This window comes from Nymphalis io, chromosome 1 (assembly GCF_905147045.1).
Source record: "Nymphalis io chromosome 1, ilAglIoxx1.1, whole genome shotgun sequence".
Lineage (NCBI taxonomy): Eukaryota > Metazoa > Arthropoda > Insecta > Lepidoptera > Nymphalidae > Nymphalis > Nymphalis io.
Window position 1 is genome coordinate 12,220,800 of NC_065888.1, and position 23,137 is coordinate 12,243,936.

General features: G+C 33.7%; 1 protein-coding gene across 3 annotated transcripts; it reads left to right on the forward strand.

Annotated features, from left to right (window-relative positions):
* The first annotated feature begins 334 nt into the window (after nucleotides 1-334).
* On the forward strand, nucleotides 335-22,768 carry LOC126772692 (PRL-1 phosphatase). 3 transcript variants are annotated; one of them, XM_050493179.1, is made up of 6 exons: nucleotides 335-482; nucleotides 15,499-15,685; nucleotides 16,261-16,727; nucleotides 20,419-20,585; nucleotides 21,010-21,141; nucleotides 21,436-22,768. In XM_050493179.1, exons 3-6 carry the CDS (start codon nucleotides 16,620-16,622, stop codon nucleotides 21,542-21,544), a joined length of 516 nt encoding a protein of 171 aa, XP_050349136.1. In that variant the 5' UTR covers nucleotides 335-482; nucleotides 15,499-15,685; nucleotides 16,261-16,619; the 3' UTR covers nucleotides 21,545-22,768. The 3 variants fall into 3 exon arrangements, with proteins under 3 accessions (XP_050349136.1, XP_050349125.1, XP_050349149.1); XM_050493168.1 differs by lacking the exon at nucleotides 335-482 and adding an exon at nucleotides 11,771-11,999; XM_050493192.1 differs by lacking the exon at nucleotides 335-482 and adding an exon at nucleotides 11,819-12,157.
* Nucleotides 22,769-23,137: the final 369 nt, after the last annotated feature.

Genomic DNA, 23,137 nt, shown 5'->3' on the forward strand with positions numbered 1-23,137 from the left:
TGCAGCCATAATAGTCCTTTTTACTTTTTTTTTACTTAGTATAACGTGTTATCAATATAACATTGATGAAAACGAGTTCTTTGGCGGTTCTTGTCGATAGAATCTACATTCTGAGCCGGTGGTAGTTTTAAATCAAATTAATTTCATCTTGTTAAGTTACGATTAATAGATGAGTATAAGAGGCCATTTGAATGAAGTATAATTTTGTATTTCATATAATTATCAATTTATAATATATTAAAATGAAACAAATTAAAATGGCAATTTTGCCATCAGGCAAGAATGACGAGATGGTGGTAGAAACTAGAAGAATTTGTATTTTAAATACTAGCAACTCGGTCAAATTTTCTAGTTGGCAATGTTAAACTTCAGTTTCACAATTTTTTTTGTGCAGTGCACACGTTTTCCGCGTGTGTGGTGATTTTATTTGCGGTTCACGGCTGAATCCGTTCAACTTTTATTCAATGTGTATGGCTGTGGAGGTAAGTGTAATCTTAAATTACTTTTTTGAAAGTTACGTCGTCCTCGCGTCTCCTATGTACGGAGGTCATGCCCTGCCAACTAAGGACGTCATCGTGCAGGCGTCGTGGAACAATTATCATTTTCCTTTATATGCCAAAGTAGATATAGTTTTCCATAGTTCTACTATTTTCCATAGCTCGATAACATAACATATGCTTTATTTGATTATTATGAACTTATATAAAAATTGACAGGTTATATTAATAAATTTCTAAAAGTTGATATTTTAGTAACTAAACTGTCGATAACACGTAATTTACTGATAATAGTATATACTTAAAGTTGCTATAAATTGTAGGTATAAGTATAATTAATTTCATCAACTTCTCTTTGCTCTGACACTTTGTTTCTTCTGACAGGAATTACAGTTCTCTACTATAAATTACGTCTCATTCGATAAGTTATAATAAAATGTAAAAGATTTACTTTGTTACATTAACGCAGGATTCATTCACTTATATTGATAATATGTAATAAAACATTATTTTAACAATACCCTCATAAAACATTTGCTAGTGATTATGAAATGACTTTAATATTGGAGTATCTATAGTTACAGTAAATATTATTATAAGAATAAATATTGGTTAAGTAATTATGTATAATTATCATTATTTAAACTCAAATCCTACCTTACAGTATTTAAAAAAAAGTCACATTACCATATAAATAGTTCCCACATTTAAACAGTATGTATTAAATGAATAATAATTATATTGAAATAGTTTACCTTAAAATGGCCACTTTTATTTCATAAATGACCTTGCTAAATATAATAATATTGACTAGGTTGTACTGTTAATGTAATATATTTATTTTATTAATAAAGATAACTATATCAATGAAATTGGACTTAATTTTTAATTAATTTATTATAATGAAGACCTAACATTTTCATCCATTGCATATTGACAAAACACACTGTAAATATAAAAAAATATAAATAAATGCCTACATGCTTTATGTTATTATGAGCCATACAAACAATAAAAAACTTTATTTTTGCAAATTGTTTATAAATATTTTAGCTAATGTAGCTATTGTCAATAAAATAATATATATAGAAACTTCAAAATCCATTTAAGAAAATAAATACTTATTTGTTTTGTATGTATTTAGTATATATATTAATCTTTCTTATGTAACAAACAACAATAAAACTCTTTTGTAATTTTAAATTTTCAAAGGTAAAATACAGATTAGCCGAACATATTATAGTCGCTTATAGACTGCAATTCTATAATTGTATTTTACTTAAATACAAAACTAATTTTATGTATTTTGGATAATTATCTGAGTAAATATTTAAATAAGAATTAAAACACAATTGTATTGATTAATTGCCTCCATTTCTGCAATAAAGTTTGTCATTTTCTAACTTTTTTAATACCCGCTGAATTTTAAGATGGGCAATTTACAAATAATAAGTTTGACTTGAATTATATGAGAGGAAAATTAAATCAGTGCCACAAAAAACTAAATGACTTAATGCAATAATGGTATAAATATGTTTGAATCTATTATGATTTATATATTTATAAAAAAAAGTTTTTTCTTAGACGAAATTCGGTCTAAAATTGTCTGGAAGAATTGATAACCTCTTTCTCTTTTTATGTCTGCCAAAATATTTATTTTAAAGAAAATGTCATGTATTATTTATATTTTCAAAACTGCCCAATTTCAAATGTGTTGAAACTCACCATGAAAATTGTTAGTCGCGATAAAATGAATATGAGTTCACACAACATTTTAATCAGTATTATTGACGTCAAACTAGGAATGTAAGGTAAATCAGTAACAGATGTATTGTAAATCAATGTGCAATTACTGCATATTGCGTAAGCGTAACATATAATGACTTTTCATTTTAAATAAGGTGATTGGGTAAAAATTCATGAAACAATAAATTGCACGTAACCAATTCCGTTGCTTATATATCGACGATTAATATAATTTTATTAATTCGAAACTTATAAAACTTATAGGTTACTAAAAATAACGGTACTATTTTTTTTTTAGTTTCATATTGTTTTGTATAATTGCTAGAGGATTCTGGATTCTCGATTGGGGTATAGGACATTGACCCGGCCTTGGCAGGCGTGTTGACCCTGCGCAGACGTTGACGTTTGTCCGTAAGGTCGAATTCGCACTATTTCGTGAGAGTATTCATAATATATGACAAATATTTAACAAAATAAAATATAACACTTTCTCTTTGACGGAAGATTAACGCAATATAATAACATAAATGGGCTTGTTTTAGATCTCTACATACATATAATGTTCGAATATCTAATAACAGCTAACTGGGCTGGATAAATGCGATGGCGTCATCCCTCCTTAAATAGCATCATTGTAAAGCCACCACAATTATACTAATTTGTTAGGTACTAACACCAATTTCAAACTTCGTTATTCTATGGGTACAATTTGGATGTTTATCAATTAACTATTTTTGTAGCCTTGCTAGTAAAAATATTACTATTTTTTATATAAGATATAGATTATAAAATAGACAAATACGTTGTAAATTGTATTTTAAAATGTATTCATTTGTGAATAAAAAAAAATTAAAATGCTACTTAATTCACGCTTTATCGCTGTAAAATTGGCTGGATTATATATTTATTTAAAAATACAGTGTCAAATGATACATCCCTTAATTTTATTGAAAACATTAGAATTCGCATAATTAATAATAAATTCGAACTCTATATCGTTGTTAAATCGTCCATTAGACAGACAGAGGGAGGGCCGGTTGGCTGACTATATATAAAGAACACCGGTTTGTACTGCAGTCCGTAAAGGCTCTAGGGTCGTTGCACGGAGCCCCCGAATGGCGGTCTTTCGAACTAAAAGGGCTTCGCTCTCACTATGTCCTTCCTTCATAACAACGTATTAAGAATAATTAATGAACCGTCTATTTATACGTATATTTACAATGAAAGTGAATTTTAGGAAGTTATTAATTTCTGAAAGCATACGGAGATATTGACGTTTTAAAACAAAAAAAAAAATACAGAGCAAAATAGTATTTTTCTGTTACTTATGTAAGAAAGGTTCCTCTCAAATTGGACAATAAAATATTACTCTTATCCAGTGTCCAGTATCCAAGTATCAATTCGATAAAAAAAGTCGTTTCGACTGACTTTCAGCCGCAGATGTCGAACTTATAGTCTAGCGTACATAGTTGTGAAATATCCTGAAATATGGTAGTGCTCAAATTTATTATATTCTTTTCCATATTCTATGAGAATATGGAAGTCTTGAATTAACGGTGAGAGATCAGGCGCAGGGTAAATTGTTTCTTTTACAGGGACATGAGAATTGTATAACACTCTTAATTTCCTAACTCCGGATTGCTGCTTATCGACTTAACAGTAATACTCTATACATTTAATTATCCCGACCTGGGATTTAAACCCGGAATCGTGATCTGGAGCCAAGTTAACCACAAAACAACCAGAACTTTTAACGATGAAGGACTTAAAATATTATACCATCTACCTATTTAAAAATAATGAACAATAATTTTAGGTCCCGTAAAACATAAAAAATTTAAATAACCTCTTGTGCGGATATGATTTCGTTTAAAACATTAGTAAAATTTATTTTTTAAAAGATGTTTCAGAACGTGTTATTAAACTTATGATATATATAGCTAGCAATGTATTAAATAAAATATTTAATTATAAGGATTTTAATAAACCTTTCTTGAAATTGCTTAATAACTAAAACAGGTTTTGTCTCAAGCGAGACAATAGATAATTCATTTGTACGACCGACGTAGAATTATTGATATAACTTGACATTTAATTGCTTATTTATATCTTTTTAATGGTAACAGTCATAAATGTATTGGATATGACTTTTATACATTTACGTAACACTGTACCAGTGCGTCATCATCACACAATTCATTTAAAATGTGCTCGTGAATATATACAATTATCCCATTTTATTAGAAAATCTGTAATTTAGTATATAGATAGAAGCGGTTTAGATCGCTCTCAGAGCCTACGATTCGGGTCACTGAGCTAGGTCACGCCTCGCGCCACGGTCAGGACACGCTAACGATTTTTCATATTAAAATGTTTTATCAATATCCGTGTGTTTTAACGTCGCGAAAAATATTCAGCTTTGATTGAATTATTTGAAAATAAATCGGATCAAAAGAGCTAAGAGAAAATGACTGTTATATATGTTTTTATATTGACAAAGCAAACTTTAATGCGTATTTCGAATACATTCACTTTGAACCAATATCTCTAATACCGTATTCATCGTATATAATTTATAGTTTAATTCATTTGACGTCACAGTTCACCGTTTTGTCCCGGCATGTCAAGTTTTCTGTGTCACTTACGTCTTTCGTTTTTTAACGTGGGTGTTTGGCGAAATATTTTTTGTTCGCTAAACAAACTACCTAATTACCAGGAAAGCTTGTAATCTTTTATTTTAAATATCTTCAGAAATACCATATTTTTATCTAATCAATTGCTTGAATCGATTTATTTTGTTATCAATTAAAGGTAATTAAAATTTAAAATGTAACAATATGACCCCGCACGTAAATTTATATACAGTAGTATGTAAAATACATTGTCTTGTGAATAAAATAATGCATTTAATATATATTTTTTTATTAAAAAAATGTGTTTATGTATCACTTATGTATTCCACTTATACTTTCGACATTAAATAAAGAAAATAATTACAGTATTTCAAAAAGTGTCTCGACAGTTTTAACATGACCCAATTTAGTAAGACGTTCTAAAGCTAAAGGTCACTCTTTATTTATCCGTTCTGACATTGCGCTAGGGTTACGTTATTTTTAGCATCGTATCTAGAAGGTCGTGAGTCCTACCTAATCTATGATATTGTAGGAGCAGGCGAGAGTACGAGGCGCAGGCGGAGTCGATGACCGAGTATTGATCCCGGCGAAGTGGGTCGCGACCCGTTTCCCGTTGCAATACAAACGGGTAGGGCTGCACCGCTTGTCTCGTCAGACAAGATACCACATGAACAGTCACGACCACAACTATTAGTACCGATATTCAAACGACATTTCAGTTTAATTGACTATCCCGCTTAAGGTTTTGTCGAGAAAACATTTTTCAATGTTTTAGAATTGCCATTTTTAATGAGCCAATTTAGTAACTAATTTATTTGCATACTCATTTGCTTATAATGATAATGGTTTTATAAACTGGTTATTCGCTCTAAACGACTGAATGTAACTGTCCTTATGAACGAACTAACTTCCAGTCACGTAAATCCGCGATTACCCGTAACCGGCACGGATTTATTGCTTGATCCAAATCGTTCCTGTAATCTGTAGTTAGGGAACTAATTAGTAAGCATTTGCATATAAGTGTTATATTGTTTTGTAACACTATGTATAACAGATTTTTATTATTCATAAAACTAATAATGTCTGTTGATAAGTTATTAAGGGAAATACAGAGATGTCGCCCCCGTAGCGATGCATTTTGTAGATGTCGTCGATATACTATGTGCATTTGCCTTGTGAAAGTTGATTTGCACAAATCCCCACCCAAGCTGAAGTACAAAGCGCTCATGTTACATTCACTTTCCATTGACTGAATGTTAACCCTAAATGAGTAGGTACGGTCTATGATGTTTACATCGCATACGTATGCACCTAGAGTTAATAATATCGTGTATACATACAACTCTGGATCGCTAAACTCTACTTTGTTTAAATCTTTATATTTACAAATCGTTATCATTAAGAATATTCTCGATTTACATCGACATAAAATACGCCTTCGTATCTTTAACAAAGGATACATATAGTTTTTATCTTTAGAATATTTTTATCTATCTACGTTAAGTATATTATTACGAGTATATTGACGAACATGACATTTTTGTATTGCACCTAATTTGTTTTCGCTCTTGTTGCTAAGAAGTTTTAATTGAAGCGCTGACCTTCAGGCTTTGTTATAAGCTCAACGTGATTGCGGTTGCTGTGTACGTCCTATTTATATTTTGTTTTGCGACTCGATATAGATTTTATTAATATTAAGATAATTGCTTAAAAATAAAGCGTGAAGTCATTCGTGACTTCGATATATATATGTGTGTATTAAAATTCAAAGTATAAAAGATCTCACGATAGTCAAAAATGCAACAGTTATCGATATATGTATATTGTACATGCGAAGTCAACTAAGATCAAGAATCAGATAAAGTAAACAAATTAGTGTTTACGTTTTAAGAAAACTGTTAAAAATAATTTTAAAAAAAAAGAAATAAACAACACAAGCATATTGTTGTTGTCTTCGGTTATTTTTTTAAAATTATATCTATGCCCCGTGACCTTATTGAATTTTCTTCCTGAACTTTATTTGAAGTAAATGTCAATAATATTACAATACAATCATCAATGTTAAACGAGATTTGTTGAAAGTTTGTTTCAAGTTGCTGTTTATAATACAGCAGGCACGTTTGTCGTGGGAGTTCCGAACAATACTTCGTTACTGTTTGTATAGGAAAAGCACGTTGTTATAGCCTGCCGCGTGTTTTGGTCACGTGGTCAGCAATTAAAGACTGCTTGGACTGGATGCCAAGAATATAAAGCATCTTTGGCAGATGTTATTTACTTGATGGATTCATCAAAATAGTAATAAATATAATTACAATTGAAGCATTCGGAAATATAAAACAAATATGTCGATTAATTGCCATATAATTATTAAAATTTGTAAAAATTTTATAAGAACTTTTGGGGAATGTGTTTTGATAAATCTGGACGTTTTTCTATATTCGATCATCCTAACTCATGTTAAATTGCTATTGGAGGATTGTAGATGAACTGACAATATGTATTGTTGATGTATTTATTAATGTGTTAAGCAGAAAATGGTAAAAAAGGTCAGGTTTCAGTTTAATATATAGATATGTAATTACAATGGAAACTTGAACGTGTAGAAGATTGAATTTCACAATAATACATTTATTGAATACCTATATATAAATCCTCTTACAAGTTAACGTTGATAATACTAAGTTGATTTTAAACTCTTCTTCGTATCTTCTTTATCGTCATGACATTGGCAGAATTCTGCACGAAATAGATACAATTATGTATGACATATATTCTACAGTAAACATACCTTCAGGAAGTGATTGCTGCAATGAAAAACAACATACGCTGGCCCTGACCTTTTTAATGATAATGCTTACGTGTGTATGTATATCGTTAAAACACATAAAGAATCTTCCATATTTTATGGGATACGCCCATACCAAAAGTACACGTCTAACTTCGTTTCGCGTAAGCGCCTTTACATATAAATGACACGAGAAATTTGTAAAAGTGACATTTTAATGCATATATAATTTTGCGTAACGCTATTTTTTTGCTATCAAATCAGCCGATATCATGATGATGAAGAAACGAAGGCAAAAGATCGTAATATAAATAAAGGTGCAAAATTGATTTCACAATATTTATGTCAATTTCGATGATAACAATGGAAAGTTGATAAAAAATATTGACTGACGAATGCGGAATATATAGAGTATAAAGAAAACATACAAATAATAAAGCCATAAAAATAAAGCAATTGTTACGTTTCTACAGTAGAAACTCCAAACAAAGTAATTTATACGTAGCTGTGTCGTATGTTTTGATAAAAATTACAAATATATTTTTGCGTTAAACATTTATTCAACTTAATACCAATATGTGCTTTCATCATCACCAGCCGAAAGACGTCCACTGCTGGACAAAGGCCTCCCCCAAGGATTTCCACGTTGGCCGATCTTGCGCTGCCCGCATCCAACGGCTTCCCGCGACTCGTTCTAAGTCGTCGGTCCACCTTGTAGGGGGCCTGCCCACGCTGCGTCTTCCGGTTCGTGGTCGCCACTCGAGAACCTTTCTGCCCCAGCGGCCGTCGGTTCTGCGAGCAATGTGCCCCGCCCACTGCCACTTCAATTTAGCAATTCTTCGGGCTATGTCGGTTACTTTGGTTCGCCTGCGGATTTCATCATTTCTGATTCGATCTCGCAGAGAAACTCCGAGCATAGCCCTCTCCATTGCCCTTTGAGTGACCTTGAGCCTTCTTATGAGGCCCATTGTGAGCGACCACGTCTCTGATCCATAAGTCATCACTGGCAACACACACTGGTCGAAGACTTTCGACTTGAGACACTGCGGTATTTGGGATGAGAAGATATCGTGTAGCTTCCCGAACGCTGCCCAGCCGAGTTGAATTCGACGATTGACCTCTTTCTCGAAGTTGGACCTACCTAGTTGGATGGTCTGACCTAGGTAGACATAGTTGTCTACAACTTCGAGTGCAGAATTTCCAACCTTGACTTGAGTGGGTGCAACATGGATGTTCGACATGATTTTCGTCTTGTCCATGTTCATTTTTAGACCCACTTGTTGGGAAACCCTGCTGAGGTCATCGAGCATAGTGCCGAGGTCTTCCAAGGTCTCAGCCATAATTACAATGTCATCGGCAAATCGAAGATGAGTGATGTACTCGCCGTTAATATTGATGCCAAGTCCGTTCCAGTCCAGAAGCTTGAAAACATCTTCCAATGCAGCGGTAAACAGTTTCGGAGATATCACGTCTCCCTGTCTTACACCTCTCTGCAGTTGGATAGGTTTTGAGTTCTGATCCTGGAGTCGGATCGACATGGTGGCGTTCTCGTACAAGCACTTTAACACCCTGATATACCGATAATCAATTTGGCACCTTTGAAGAGAATTCAGCACGGCCCAGGTTTCGATCGAATCAAAGGCTTTCTCATAGTCCACAAACGCTAAGCAAAGTGGCTGGTTATACTCCTCAGTCTTCTGTATAACTTGCCGCAGCGTATGTATGTGGTCTATGGTGCTAAAGCCTTTCCGGAATCCGGCTTGTTCGGGTGGCTGGAAGTCGTCAAGTCTTTGCTCGAGACGATTCGTAATGACTCTCGAAAACAACTTGTAAACATGACTCAGCAGTGAGATGGGCCTGTAATTCTTCAGAAGGGTTTTATCACCCTTCTTAAAGAAAAGTACCACCACACCTCTGTGCCATGCTTTTGGCGTTTGACCTTTGGCAATGACGGAGTTAAAAAGCCTCTGAAGAGCCCTGAGGATCGGTGTACCACCCGCCTTCAGAAGCTCGGCTGTAATACCATCATCACCAGGTGCCTTGTTGTTTTTGAGTTGTCCGAGAGCCATTCTAATCTCGAAAAGACTGACGTCCTGAAAATCTTCAGTGTAGTGTCGGGTTAGTCTTGCTCTGGGATCTGCAGCATGACTACTGACAGGTGATTGAGCTGTCGTGTACAGCTGACCGTAGAACTTCTCAACCTCTTCCAACAGCTCAGATCTTGACGTGACTATTCTGCCATCCTCAGTTTTCAGCCTTGTCAGTTGACTCTGACCAACAGACAGATCTCTGGCGAACACTTTAGAGCCTTTGTTCCGCTCGATGGCCTCTTTAATGCGCATTGTATTAAATTGGCGAGTGTCGCGAGTTAGAGACTTTGAAATCCGTCTGTTGATCAGCCGATAGCCGGCAGCATCAGCTGGGGACGTCAGAATCATTTTCCGTCTTTCCTCCATAAGCCGTAGGGTAGAGGCAGAGATCTTTTTGGTTCCTTTTGTACGGCTGGTCTTGAAGGTCTTAGACCCAGCCGTACGGACAGTTTCCACAAGCCTGTCGTTGTATGTGTCCACTTCCTCGCAGTCTGCTAGGCAATCGAATCGGTTTTGGAGTTCGAGCTGAAAGGCTTCGGGATTTCGGATTTGAAGAGGTGATGGTCGGAGCGTAGACTTCATCAGTCGGGACCTCTGGAGTTTAACATTGATATTTAACGAGCCTCTTACGAGTCTGTGATCGCTCCCAGTTTTGACTGCATTGATCACGGAGACGTCATTAAATATTTGTCTTCTCGTCGACAAGATGAAGTCTATCTCATTCTTGGTTTTCCCATCAGGGCTCACCCAGGTCCATTTACGCTGACCTGGCTTCTTGAAAAAGGAGTTCATCATAAAGAGTCCCTCCTTCTCCATAAAGTCGGCCAACATCTGGCCCCGAGTGTTGCGGTCTCCAATTCCATGAGGTCCCACCTTTAACTCATCACCGAATCGTTTGCCCAGCTTCGCGTTGAAGTCCCCCATTACAACAGTGAAATGAGTCTTTTATGTGCTTTACACGCATGAAAAAAAAAACGTTGAAATGTCCTATTGTTTATTAAGTTTGAAAAATTAAAAAAAATAAGTAACGTAAACCAAAGAAGTTAGAAAACATAATAAAAGCCAATTTACACTAAAACAATCCATATCCAGTTTTGGTTCATAGTGTAGATATCTAAAACAAAATATATTCACTCTCATTTGCGCAATTCAGAATTAAATTACTTTAATCACTCAAATGAGTCATCGTTGTTATCATCTACATAGATAATCAATACAAGCGTTGTACTACTAACCTTTTTGTGACGTGGTAAATCTAACCTAGTCTCTCTGAATAATAAAATATGTTGAAAGGAAAATTGTGTGGGTGTATCTAAATTTATTATAGACGTGTAAAGGTGGGAGGACTCTGTTACAACCACTTGTAATTTATATTTAAATGCAACTTAACGTAACTTCCAGGTAGATAGCTAGTAAATTATTGCATGATTTAAAAAAAGAAATATTACGCCATACTTTGCAAAATAAATTATATTGAAATATTTTATTAACTTATTTATAGTGTGGTACGTGGGGTTAAGTTGATGTATATATTTGCCATTATAATCAAATGCGACGGAACGGTATGATGGTTATGTTCGTTGCAGCTGCGTAGGAGTTAAGCCCGGTTTCTTTCTTGATTTACTATTATTAGAAAACGAGTACAGATGTCGACCGCTAAACGAAGATTCTCAAATAAAATTGTCAGAACAAACAATTCGTTGCACAACTTTAACGTTTTGATTTGTATATAATGTTACAGACACGATGTGTAGTATAATGTTAGTACGCATTGTTGTCTGATTTTTAGTCTAAACTTCGTAACGTATTATCAGATTGTCTTCAGTCACGTTATTAATATTTAATGACGTCGATGGTTTGTTTTGTCTCGTTTCAGACATTAAATATTGTTACAACCTAGCAACTGGTAAATTTGAAAAAGCTATGGAGTGTGTGCGTTAATGTGAAACGTGTGCGTGTGTTAGTCGGATGACGCCATCACGCTGCCATCGCCGCCGTCTCGCGTGACGTCGTGTCCGCGGTCGTAGTCGGTGCGCCCGCTCCCGCCAGCGTGCCCCGTGCCCGCCAGCGCTAGTCTCTGCTCGAACGCGGCACGGACCGTGTCGATCCGCTGCGATGTGAACGCCTAAACCTAACAACTGTCTACAACGACAGCCTCTGTTGCGTGCATCGACTTTAACTTTACTTTTGTGCTATTCATTAACTTTTTGATATTCCATATTATTTGCATCTGTTGCGTGGAATATACGTAAGTGACGTTTTGTGTCATCATTAACCTCGATGCTCCGTATTACTGACACGTCTTAGGACCGTAGTCTTAAGTGCCGTGTGACGAAAGTAGCATTCCAGGAATAAAAACACATTACCCGACTCTATTATTTGGATATGGTCAAAAGAAGCGGTCAGGTAATTCGCCTTGACGAAGAGTTTAAACCTTTGTTAAGGCTTCCTGTTTTGGTTTTGTTTTTTTTTTGACATTCAACAGGTGGCTTTGATACGTTAATAGATTTTTTTTCCTTTTTAGTCGTAGTATTAAATCCTTAACTAAAAGTTTACTACCGAGTTGAGCGTTGCAACAGATTGTTGTTTTCTATATTTTCTCTTTTTGCTCACATTAGAAAGTGACTTGACATTGATCACCGACACATTGTATCATATAATTTCTGCAGCGTTTTATTGCAAATATTATATAATTATCACTTAATTCAATATCAACAAGCTTGACTTTCGTTTTACTTAAACAGTTGAAAAGAAAAACAAAATGCAATTGCTTTTTATTTATACTTGAACAGTTAACAGTTATTGTGCGGATAGTTAGATTGGAAGTGAACACGCTTTAGTTAGACTTACGTTTGTGCACTTAGTTTTATTAGTGTTACCACCCACTTGTGGCTCTTAGGTGTGTCTTGAGTGATTTTCCTGGTAAATTGTAGAATACACAGTCCAACTACTTTTGCTGTTTGCTAGAAACTTTTTGTTTATATAAATTGTATTATGATTAATAATGTATTTTATTAGGATTCAAAATTAAAAAGATAATTATAATGATGCCAACATAAAAAATTGATCGTTTTGTTTAAATTATAATTTTAAATAACAAAGTGAGTCAAGCCACTGATTAAGTGTTATATATGTAAGGCTTTGAAATTAAAAATGAGTGTATTATTTTCATTGTTTGTTATTGTCTTAACAAAAACCAATCAGAAAGCAGACAATGAAATTATATGCTGTAGTATATTTTGTAATAATTTTGTGTTTTCGTCTGGTCGCTTCTAGAATATTAATGCAATTAGCTAGCAAACTATTTCGCATTAAATATAATTACAATCAATGTTTACACTAGCACTTCTAAGGAGAACACATCATTATCTTTGGTCGGCCTAACTTTTATCCAGGACTCATAGAAATGAACAGATATAATAATGAAAGAACGACAAGATTAGTAGTATGACATGTGTAGAGGATAACAAGTAAAGTAAACACGGTGTCGCCTGGAGATATACCCGGGCTGTGGCATAACAATTTATATAGATTACTATATCGTTGATAACGTGCACATAAGCCATATTAGGTGACTACGTGACTATGTCATGAGTGATCACACAATATAGTCTTTCTATTCCTTCTCAAAAGATAAGCCACGACTTTATCATATTGTTTTGTAAATAACGTATAAAATTAGAGTTCAGTTAATCTCGCTAATCGTAATTAAAGTTTATCAGTAGGTACGCTTCAACTAACGCAATTTAATTACCTATCGAATTAGTTGGCATGAAAATAACAATACTTATATACCTTCGTAATTGTCGATATATACAACTTTAATAAAGATAAGAGAAGACAAAAATATACAAGAGGTGTTATAGTTGAAAGGGCAACCTTTTCTAGGCTTTTCCTTTTTTTTATGAAACTTATAAGTTTGTTATAGTGCATAATGCACTGATGCTACTTATAGTTACCAATTTATGTCGAATAGTACAAATGCAGTTATAGTTTCTTAGAAAAAACCTAATGGTATAAATAATAGTAATGAATGGTAAGGCTGTGGATTTCCTAGAATTATACATAATAAAGCCGAAGTAACTAAGTGCATAGCATAGTAGTTGTGGTCAGACGACCTCGATCCAACGTTTCCGCTAGCGGCTCTTTTTCATTTATTTTCTAAACCCTCGCATTTTGCTGAAATAGATTTTATATTCAGAAAATTGTTGTTATATTTTAAAATTAGTTCTATTCTATTCTAAATTATTTAAAGCATTATTGTCAGCTCAAAGTAAACAAGGTAATATTGTCCTCATAAATGATATGAATAACATATCGTTTCTCTTAGATGCAATGTTAAATTACAAACATAGCTCGCTTGTTGTGGTTGAGTTTGTCCTTTGTGGTGTTCTTGTTCGCCACGTGTTTGTACTCAGGCTGTAAACATGACGACGAGTCGTTTGGACATAAATAGGTTGCAAATAATATTAACGATGTTTATTTCAGTTATGTATAGTTTTCATTGCATTGCGTGCTATTTAAGGGAACTATTTGTAAAATCATTTGTATCCATTGAAGTTGTTGGCTTTTCGACTACGATTGTTTGATAAAATATATATACAATAAGGACAGACAGTATGCAAAGGACGGGCGTCGAAATGCTAATCTAAATTGTCTGCATTATTGCATATGGGTGTAGGTGGTCTGGAGGTTATCGACCGTCACCGTCGCGTCTACTCGCATTTTGGACAACCTCTTACCCTCTGCTAGCTAATGAACTACTCTTTGTTGAGACGATCTTTATAATTATTCCAATGTATTAATAGAATAATAATTCTGCCAATCCTATCTTATATAGAATTGTGTCTTAAAAAATAAATTAGTATTTAATCAATAAATTGAATGACTCAATATCATATTCAACTTTTGTGCTATAAATACTTAAGTAGGATATAATTTTAATGCAAATTAATTGTTGATAAAGTTAATATATAAGAAGGAGTTTTGTTATTATTATATGCTCTAAAACCGACGATTAATTTATCTCGAGATTTCTGAGCTGTCTACATTCCCAGCGTGAAATACGCATGTCGGCCCTCTCCTGCGTTCTGTTTGGCAACAGCCCAAGTCTGGCCGTTTCCCCTTGAATGAATCTTCGGAAAATAAATTATTCTTAAATTTAAGGTCGGTCATCTCGAGACTTATCGACGGCGTAGATTTAATTATTCCATGTATGCTATTAACAGGATATTAAACTAACTCTCTGTTGGGCATATTTTAAAATACTCGCCATAAAATGTCTGCCAAAATTACTTGCGACGTCTTTTTATGTTAAGTGCGTAGAAGCCAAGAAAGCGCTATTTTTATCTAAGTTTGAAATAAAAGAAATACCTACCATTTTGTGGATTCCCTGAACATTATTTTGGCAGAATATGTGTGCTATTTGTATTTTCTGCTTGACTGTTATCGTTTTTAAAGCCACGTAGCTAATTATTATTTGCAAGAGAAACCATTAGCTTTGAAGTATGTATCAGCATTACGTTATCATTAACAGCACAATAGCCTTAAACTTATAATGTTACCATTAAATAAACATTTAATGATGAAACTTCTCATTAGAAGTAATTTACAAATTAACTAATGATTTGTCCTCGTTTTCTAACTGCTAGGAATATCAAAAATTTATATTGAGTGTGATACGTAAACAACCGTATATAATTAACCGTCTATAATTATAGTATAATTTGTTAATGTGCTTGTTTCAGCTGGGCAACTGTTCTGTGGCGACATTGATGGAGTTCCGCTTGGACAGCGCGGAGTACTGCCAGGCCCAACACAAATAAATTCGCGGGCGTCCCGTGAAGACGAGGTAGCGGGCTAGCGACAGGACCCATGCTGCCGGGAGCGCAAGTTTCTCGCACCCCAAGCACTGCGATATACACCCATCCATTTGTAAGTTATTATTATTTAGCCAATTTCATAAGGAAGGTTCATCAATTCGATTGTTTTGTGCTTATAGCTCAAATGTAAATTGATTTTATTGATAAATTAATACACTATAATGTTAAACTGAAATTAACATAAATTTAAAGAATTGTTATCTCACTGTGGTAATTTTTGTTTTATGTTTTGTAGTATTTTATTAAATCATAGAGACGTAATATACTTTGACATTGTACTGTAGTAATGCGACCAAAAGTTATAACCAAAACACAACGAGTGTATTGTTGCGCAGTGTTTACAATAATGTTATCACTTGTACATACCTACACAAGAGGCGATGTGAACGCGCTAATAAGTGATGCGCTATTGGCACTGGATCAGCAGTTCGCGAATACCGCTGGACGTATCCACTCACATGACCTAAACTTTGCTTTGAAATCTGTACGCTATTTTTAAAAAAAGTTTTTAATCCACTTCAGTCGCCATTTGCTCATCGACGCAAATATAATAAAATTATGATAAAGCGAAAATAATTTGCACACTTGAAGGTGATGAAGTTAAAAATGATTCTCTTTTTGTTTCAGTTACCTTAAAATCGGATCCTACTTTTAATTGGAGCATATCATTGCCGAAGTAAACGACTTATGTTTTTTCGAATAATTTCTTATTAATTTCGAATCCCAATTCGTAAATTTTGTTTGATAATCTTCGAATGTGCTCAAGTGGTTGAAAGCGACATCCATGCGGGTGGTTCTAATTATATAATTGGACCCTTTTTAAAGAAAAGTCACGAAACTGGAGTGTGTTGTGTGGAAATAGAGTGACAATTTGTCTGTTAGACTCTGACGGATCGCTACAACTTGACGCGTGTGAATAAATCTGCTACCTCGGTGCGGGAGTGGTGGTGAATCTTCTTTGACTGTAGGATCGTAAAGTAGCCATCATGAAGCAGAAGGACATCAGGCCGGCGCCGTCTCTCATTGAGTACAAGAACATGCGCTTCCTCATCACCGACCGACCATCCGATGTCACCATCCAAGGCTACTTACAGGTGTGTATTTTAGATATCATCATAAAAAAGATAGATATACATATTGTATTAAAAGAATATTAATAGTTATACTACTCTTACAATTCAATTATAATTTTAACTTTTCTGACTCGTCCTTGGTTAAGATAAAATATCTCTAGGGAAAATTGGCCATCCAGTATTTCCTTATCTTGTAATAAATGACGAGAAAACCGTCATCTTGTTGAATGTTTTATGCTTTTGTTTGTGTGGCCTCTTATTTCTGACATAATGGATCCTTTGAATTTCGTTTCAAGTGGCATCACTGTTCTTGTAAGTGGAGAAAAAGTTTACTGAATTTATCTCAAGTAGTGTATCAACTACTTACCTGTTGATTATTTTGAACTTATATTTCATATACTGTTTCGTTATAGTCATATAGAATCATACTTTTCATTACGTCTTCGAAGTTTTCATTAACTTACGTTTTTTTTTTATTTGTGTAATAACGTATTTTGTGGCTCGATTTGTGTCTAGTTTTTGCCCCATGGTATATAAAATATTAGTAATATAAGTAATAAATAAATAAATTTTTGCCTCATAAAAATTATGCATGACTTAACTCTTCAAGTCTTGCCGATTAGGGCGGAAAAGTGGCGCTATTGTCTGAGTCACAATAGCTCACGTACATTCGACAATAAATTTCTATTCCCATTGTAAGAGTGCTTCGTAATTATATGTACAATCCGGTGATGTTACTAGAGGCACTCGTCCAGTCATTTTATTTAGCTCTATTTGCGTCATATAATATACGGTAGCATTAAAAAAAAAACGGATTTTCCAACTTCTTAATTATAACTTGAAAATAAATATTTTATTTTTTTATATAATATTATTAAACAATTCTTTATTGATGACGTTCGTTGTAACCTGTCCTTTTGATATAAAATATTTTTGATTGATTCGGAGTTAGTCAAAACAAGATAACTTATGACGTCAATACTATCGATGTAATATTTGGATATTTAATCGATTGACAGCATGTAAACAGGGTGTCTCTATATAATAGAAATACATCATTTAGCAATAAAATTAGCTTACATAACACGAGCTACATTACATTGATAACGAATAAAACAAAGAAAATATTATGATTTTATTTAATCTAGTTCGATAAGAATTATTCCCCTAAATATTATCCGATACATCGAATTTTCTCTAAGTGTATTCTACAAAGATATATCATGTGAATATAATATAATAATAAATATGTAATATTTGTCCATAAAAAAAGAAAAGATTTTTCTAGAACATGACTTCAATACTCCTAACTATCAATACGAGAATCAATCAAAGACTAATTACGTCTGTCTACGTAGGGTAAGTAATTCTTTAGAGTGGTTATCTCTTACAACATGATACTAATTTTATGAAACTTGTCTATGTCAAAATTATTTTTAAATAAATTATTATATTTTTACTAAACTAGCGATTATTAAATGACTATGGATGACCTTTAACACGGAAAGATCACCAGGCCATTTCAAATAAAAATATAATTACATTGTTAATAAACAAACAAATAATGAGTAATTAAGATAAATAAAAATGTCCTATATCTTTCGGAAACGGTGGTAAATTATGATTATTACTTTCAATCAATAAGTGTAATGCATCTGTATAGAAAAAAAATATTTCAACAGATAATATATAAAAAGAAAAAAAAAACGTGCTAAGGCGTTCGTGGAAAAAGGTCAGTGATATTTGCAGAGAAATGTAAATCACATGTACCTCGAACGTCAACACGTCTTGTATAAAGTTATCAATTAACAAACGAGTATGCATTTCATTACATGAAGTTAATGGCGAAGTCAACAGATAATAATTAAACCGAAGTAATTAAAAAGGTACACGTTACAACACCACAGATACAACGCAAAACTATATGATAGATTATAACCTTAAAATCCACGAACGGTACTTATATTTGTTACCGGATAATAATAAGTAAATTAGTTTTAATAAATCTAGCCAGATTGTAAGCTGTTTTTAATATAACGGATCAATTTGAGTTAAAATATTAACAAACTAAACTAACTTATGTAAAAACTAAATCTCAACACGAAATCCGCAATGCTCGTAAAGAGAATTAAAGGATATCAGTTTCCCCGCCAAAAAAAGTATCTGTCAATGTTCTTGTTGTCAGATTAAAAATATAGTTTATTATTAATGAATATAAAAAAAAATGACAGATACTCTCCAGTAATATTTAATATTAATTCGTATCATATCTTATATTATATATTACAATCTGACTTAGTCTTACACTTAACCTAAAATATATATAAAAATGTTATGTATTTAATTAGGCCCGGACTAAGTCATCCGAAGCGGTTAAAATAGAATTATGTCATTTTTAGCTGGGCCCTAGACCTCGGCATAAATCCGGGGCTGCATTCGTTTATAAACTGACAGTCTACAAATTTTGCAAATCTGTCTCGATCTATTATTTTACGGTGACATATTCGCAGCGAGTCAATCTAGTACTCACGAGAGAGCATAGACAAAAAACAATGAAATTGTTTGACAAGTCATATATTACCTTTTTATATTTTTCCCACTTTTTATTATTGATTTCATTTCAATAACTTTCTATATATGAAATACGCTGAAATATCTCATATCTAATGTTCTTTTTTTAACTCTCGCGATTACTCCTGATAAGAATTCGTTTCATTCAACCGTCGCTAAAGTAACTCACTTTACTTGGGTTATTTTATAATCATCGAGATTACCATTTCATTTCGTTTGTATGAATAATTTTGAATGCTAATATTTACTTATATAAACCTTGAATTCATCAAAAGCGATAACTATGTATAATGAAAATTACAACAATTATGTAGGTACTACCTGGGCGTTCGTTTCTAATTCACGTATATAACATTGGAAACGTCAGCTATGCTTGATGAATAGACAATGCATAAAGTAACATACACTCTTCATACCAGTCAATCATAGAATCTGAGATGTTGTCTCTTTTGCATTTTTATTTGCATATTTACAATGGCTCACGTACCCTTCAATCGGAGCACGGAAATCATTGTCTTGATTCCGGGATATGTCAAATAATATTCTTCCTTTGTTAATTTCAAATATAAAATATAGTGTTACTAATTCGAGAAATCTCTTACATTCTATTTCTAATAAAAAAATATTAAATATCTTTAATATGTATATTATTAAAATTTAAATTATATTGAAATTTATTGTAAACAAAAACTATTGTTGTATAGCCTTTTCCGACCACAAGAGGAGTAATCCCAAATAAACAACTTTGACACTTTGAGTTGTGAATAGTCTATGATATTCACTATGGATTCGCGAAAAAGGGGGTCTTTAATGTCCGCGAAGTCGTAATTGGAACTTCGAAAGTTAAATTAATGTAGCTATAACTAGTTAAGTAGAATAGTGTTGTATTACAAATAAAGGTAAATGTAATCAAGAACTGTTTATAATGCGTAATACATCAGAACAATTAAAAAATCGCATGCAATTTGTAAATCTTCGGTTTGTTTACCTTTATTCCTACTACGATTGGAATATGGTATAGTTTGGCTATAACGTCTACAGTACTGACCCAGACACTTGCTAAAAAACCGTTGCATTGAATGTTAAAAAACAATAATTTTAAGAAGTAATAAGCAAAATGTTTTTTTTTTTTTGTTAATAGGAGCTGAGGAAGCATAACGTGTGCACCGTGGTCCGCGTGTGTGAGCCGAGCTATGATACAGCGCCGCTGAAGGCGGAGGGCATCGAGGTGCGCGACCTGGCGTACGACGACGGGACCTTCCCGCCCGCCAACGTCGTCGACGACTGGTTCGAGATCCTTCGCGATAAGTTAGTTTCTGATTACAAATTTCACTAACAACGAATCTCATATTTTATTACCTAACCAGACGTTTTATATTGTAAATTATAACCGCTTTATAGCTGTTTGTTTTGTTTTTACAAAATATTAACATTTCTTTATTGTTTTAGATACAGTATTTTTGATTAATCTATTTTGATTTAAATTTATAAAGTCTACACGCCTAACGTATTCCTACGCCTGATCTCTGGTCTTGGATTTGGACTGTTGACATCGGACAATAAGACTGAGAATCTATTTAATTTTAAATCTGTGACACAGCAACACTTCTGTCAATTAAACTTTGTGGTAATCCTTAACGGCGTGGCCATTAATCAGTTACCGTAACAATAACGCTTCGTAATAAAAAAGATATGATTCGTTCGTAAGTATATCGTTTGCAATCCGTTCCAGAGCGGCGAACAAGCCGGAGGCGGCGGTGGCGGTGCACTGCGTGGCGGGACTGGGCCGCGCGCCCGTCATGGTCGCCATCGCGCTCATCGAGCTCGGCATGAAGTACGAGGAGGCCGTCGAGACCATCCGAGAGTGAGTACACTAGCTACCTCACCGCCATGTATTTACTTCTTTACGCCATTTTAAAGTGTTTTGAAAAAGTTTATAGTAAAATGTTTTTTACTAAATAGTAGATTTTTTACAGATAATTTTGTTTATTATATTTATTTTGAAGATCGTCTGGACTAATATTAATTATGTAAAAGTGAAGACTGAAGTGGTGGCAGAAACTTTTTCATTCCTGCCGAATTGTTTTAGAGAGTCGCACCTACCCTTGTTTAGTATTTTTCTATAGATGTTTTCAAATAAGTACCTCTCGATTCACAGCCAGCGTCGTGGTGCAATCAACGCCAAGCAGCTCTCGTACTTGGAGAAGTACAGGCCGAAGTCGCGTCTCAAGAAGAACGGGCACAAGAACTCGTGTTGCGTGCAGTAGCGCGCGCGGCGAATGTAGCTCTGCTTTCACACACACACTGACACAAGGAAGCCTAGACAACTAAACTAGTTATAACTTTAACCCCCCTTTTCCATTGCCTCTTTTCAGTCCACCCCCTTTTGATTTCGCCAGAGGTTGCAACCAGATTTTCAGTCAACTGTGGGCTTAGTCATAACGCATCTAGCAATATCGACATAGCATTGACAATTGTCACACAAATTAACTTGAAGACGATTGATATCAGAATCGCTTAACAAATTGGTATTTCAACTAGCATTTTGTATGAAGAAAACCTGTCGAAAGATCTTGCAGAAGCTAAAGCCTCCTAGAATAAACATCTTTATTAGATATGAAATGATTAGACATGCTTTGTATTTGTTGTTATTGCTATTGTTTGTCACTCAGCAGCAGTCAGTTTCATACATTTCAATGTTCACTACTAACTTTGCCTAGCCCGCTGTGCTCGATACAGACGCCTAACGTCCGAGCCAGAACTTGGTTCCAACCTCTGATATGTACACTCGGCATAGTTATTGGAGTATTTTTATTAAATTTATTTGAGATCGTATGCTGATGTTTGAATGTCCAAAGTAAAGGTGTATATCCCTCGTGCTGTACTTGTTCTAGCGGAATACGTTATTAAACGTGAGCCACGATTTGTGTTCATAGTTGAAACAGTTACTTGGGTACCTACATACTTAATCATAATAAAATCCAAAGTCCATAATAATTACCATTGAGTCAGAGTCGCGCTTACTCCTTGATTCTTTTTATTTCGTAATGTGTGTTGAAATCATGATATATTTTTCCTAAATATTATTTTCTTTGTAGAGAAGTTATTACTATCGATAAGAAAAATTGAGACATAATAGCAGGAAATCTTGATGGGTTTTGTGTTTCTAAGATAATAACTGTATCGTCTGACTAAAGTAATTTTATTTTAAATTCTTATTTTATTTAATATGAAAACGTGTAAGTTATATGAATACACCGTTTATAATGAATTTCACAAATATTTTACAACCTTTGACTAAATAAGTAAATTTCTAATAAATTGTAACCTGACACAAAAAGATACATGACTCACTAAATGTTCCAATGAATAAATAGCTCTTTGATATTATTTTTCTATTTCTAATTTTATGAAAATACTAATCGAAATATATGATTGTGTAACCACGGAACAGTCACACTCATAAATAAAAATATTTATAAGCAATTGAATTGATGTTTGATTACCAACCAACGCACCAATAGTTAATAAGCTATTTATAACTCGTTGACAGCGAAATCTTATATAACTAAGGCAGATTGATGACGTCTAGAGCGGCAAGTAATAAAAATAAAACATTATTAATTTCATGTTAAACTGTAAATTATGGAAAGTTAAAAATCAATACTTGGTCTGTCATTACGGAAAAAAAAATGTATTTTTTAATAGACTCTACTGAATATTCATGCAGCCCCACGTTTTGACATATGAATTTTGTTTTGAATTCAACGTATTAACGGTAGCCATAGGCTCTGCCATTGCATTTAGTTTCAAAGGATTTATAATTTAGTCATTAATATTAGCATTTTAAACTGTAAATT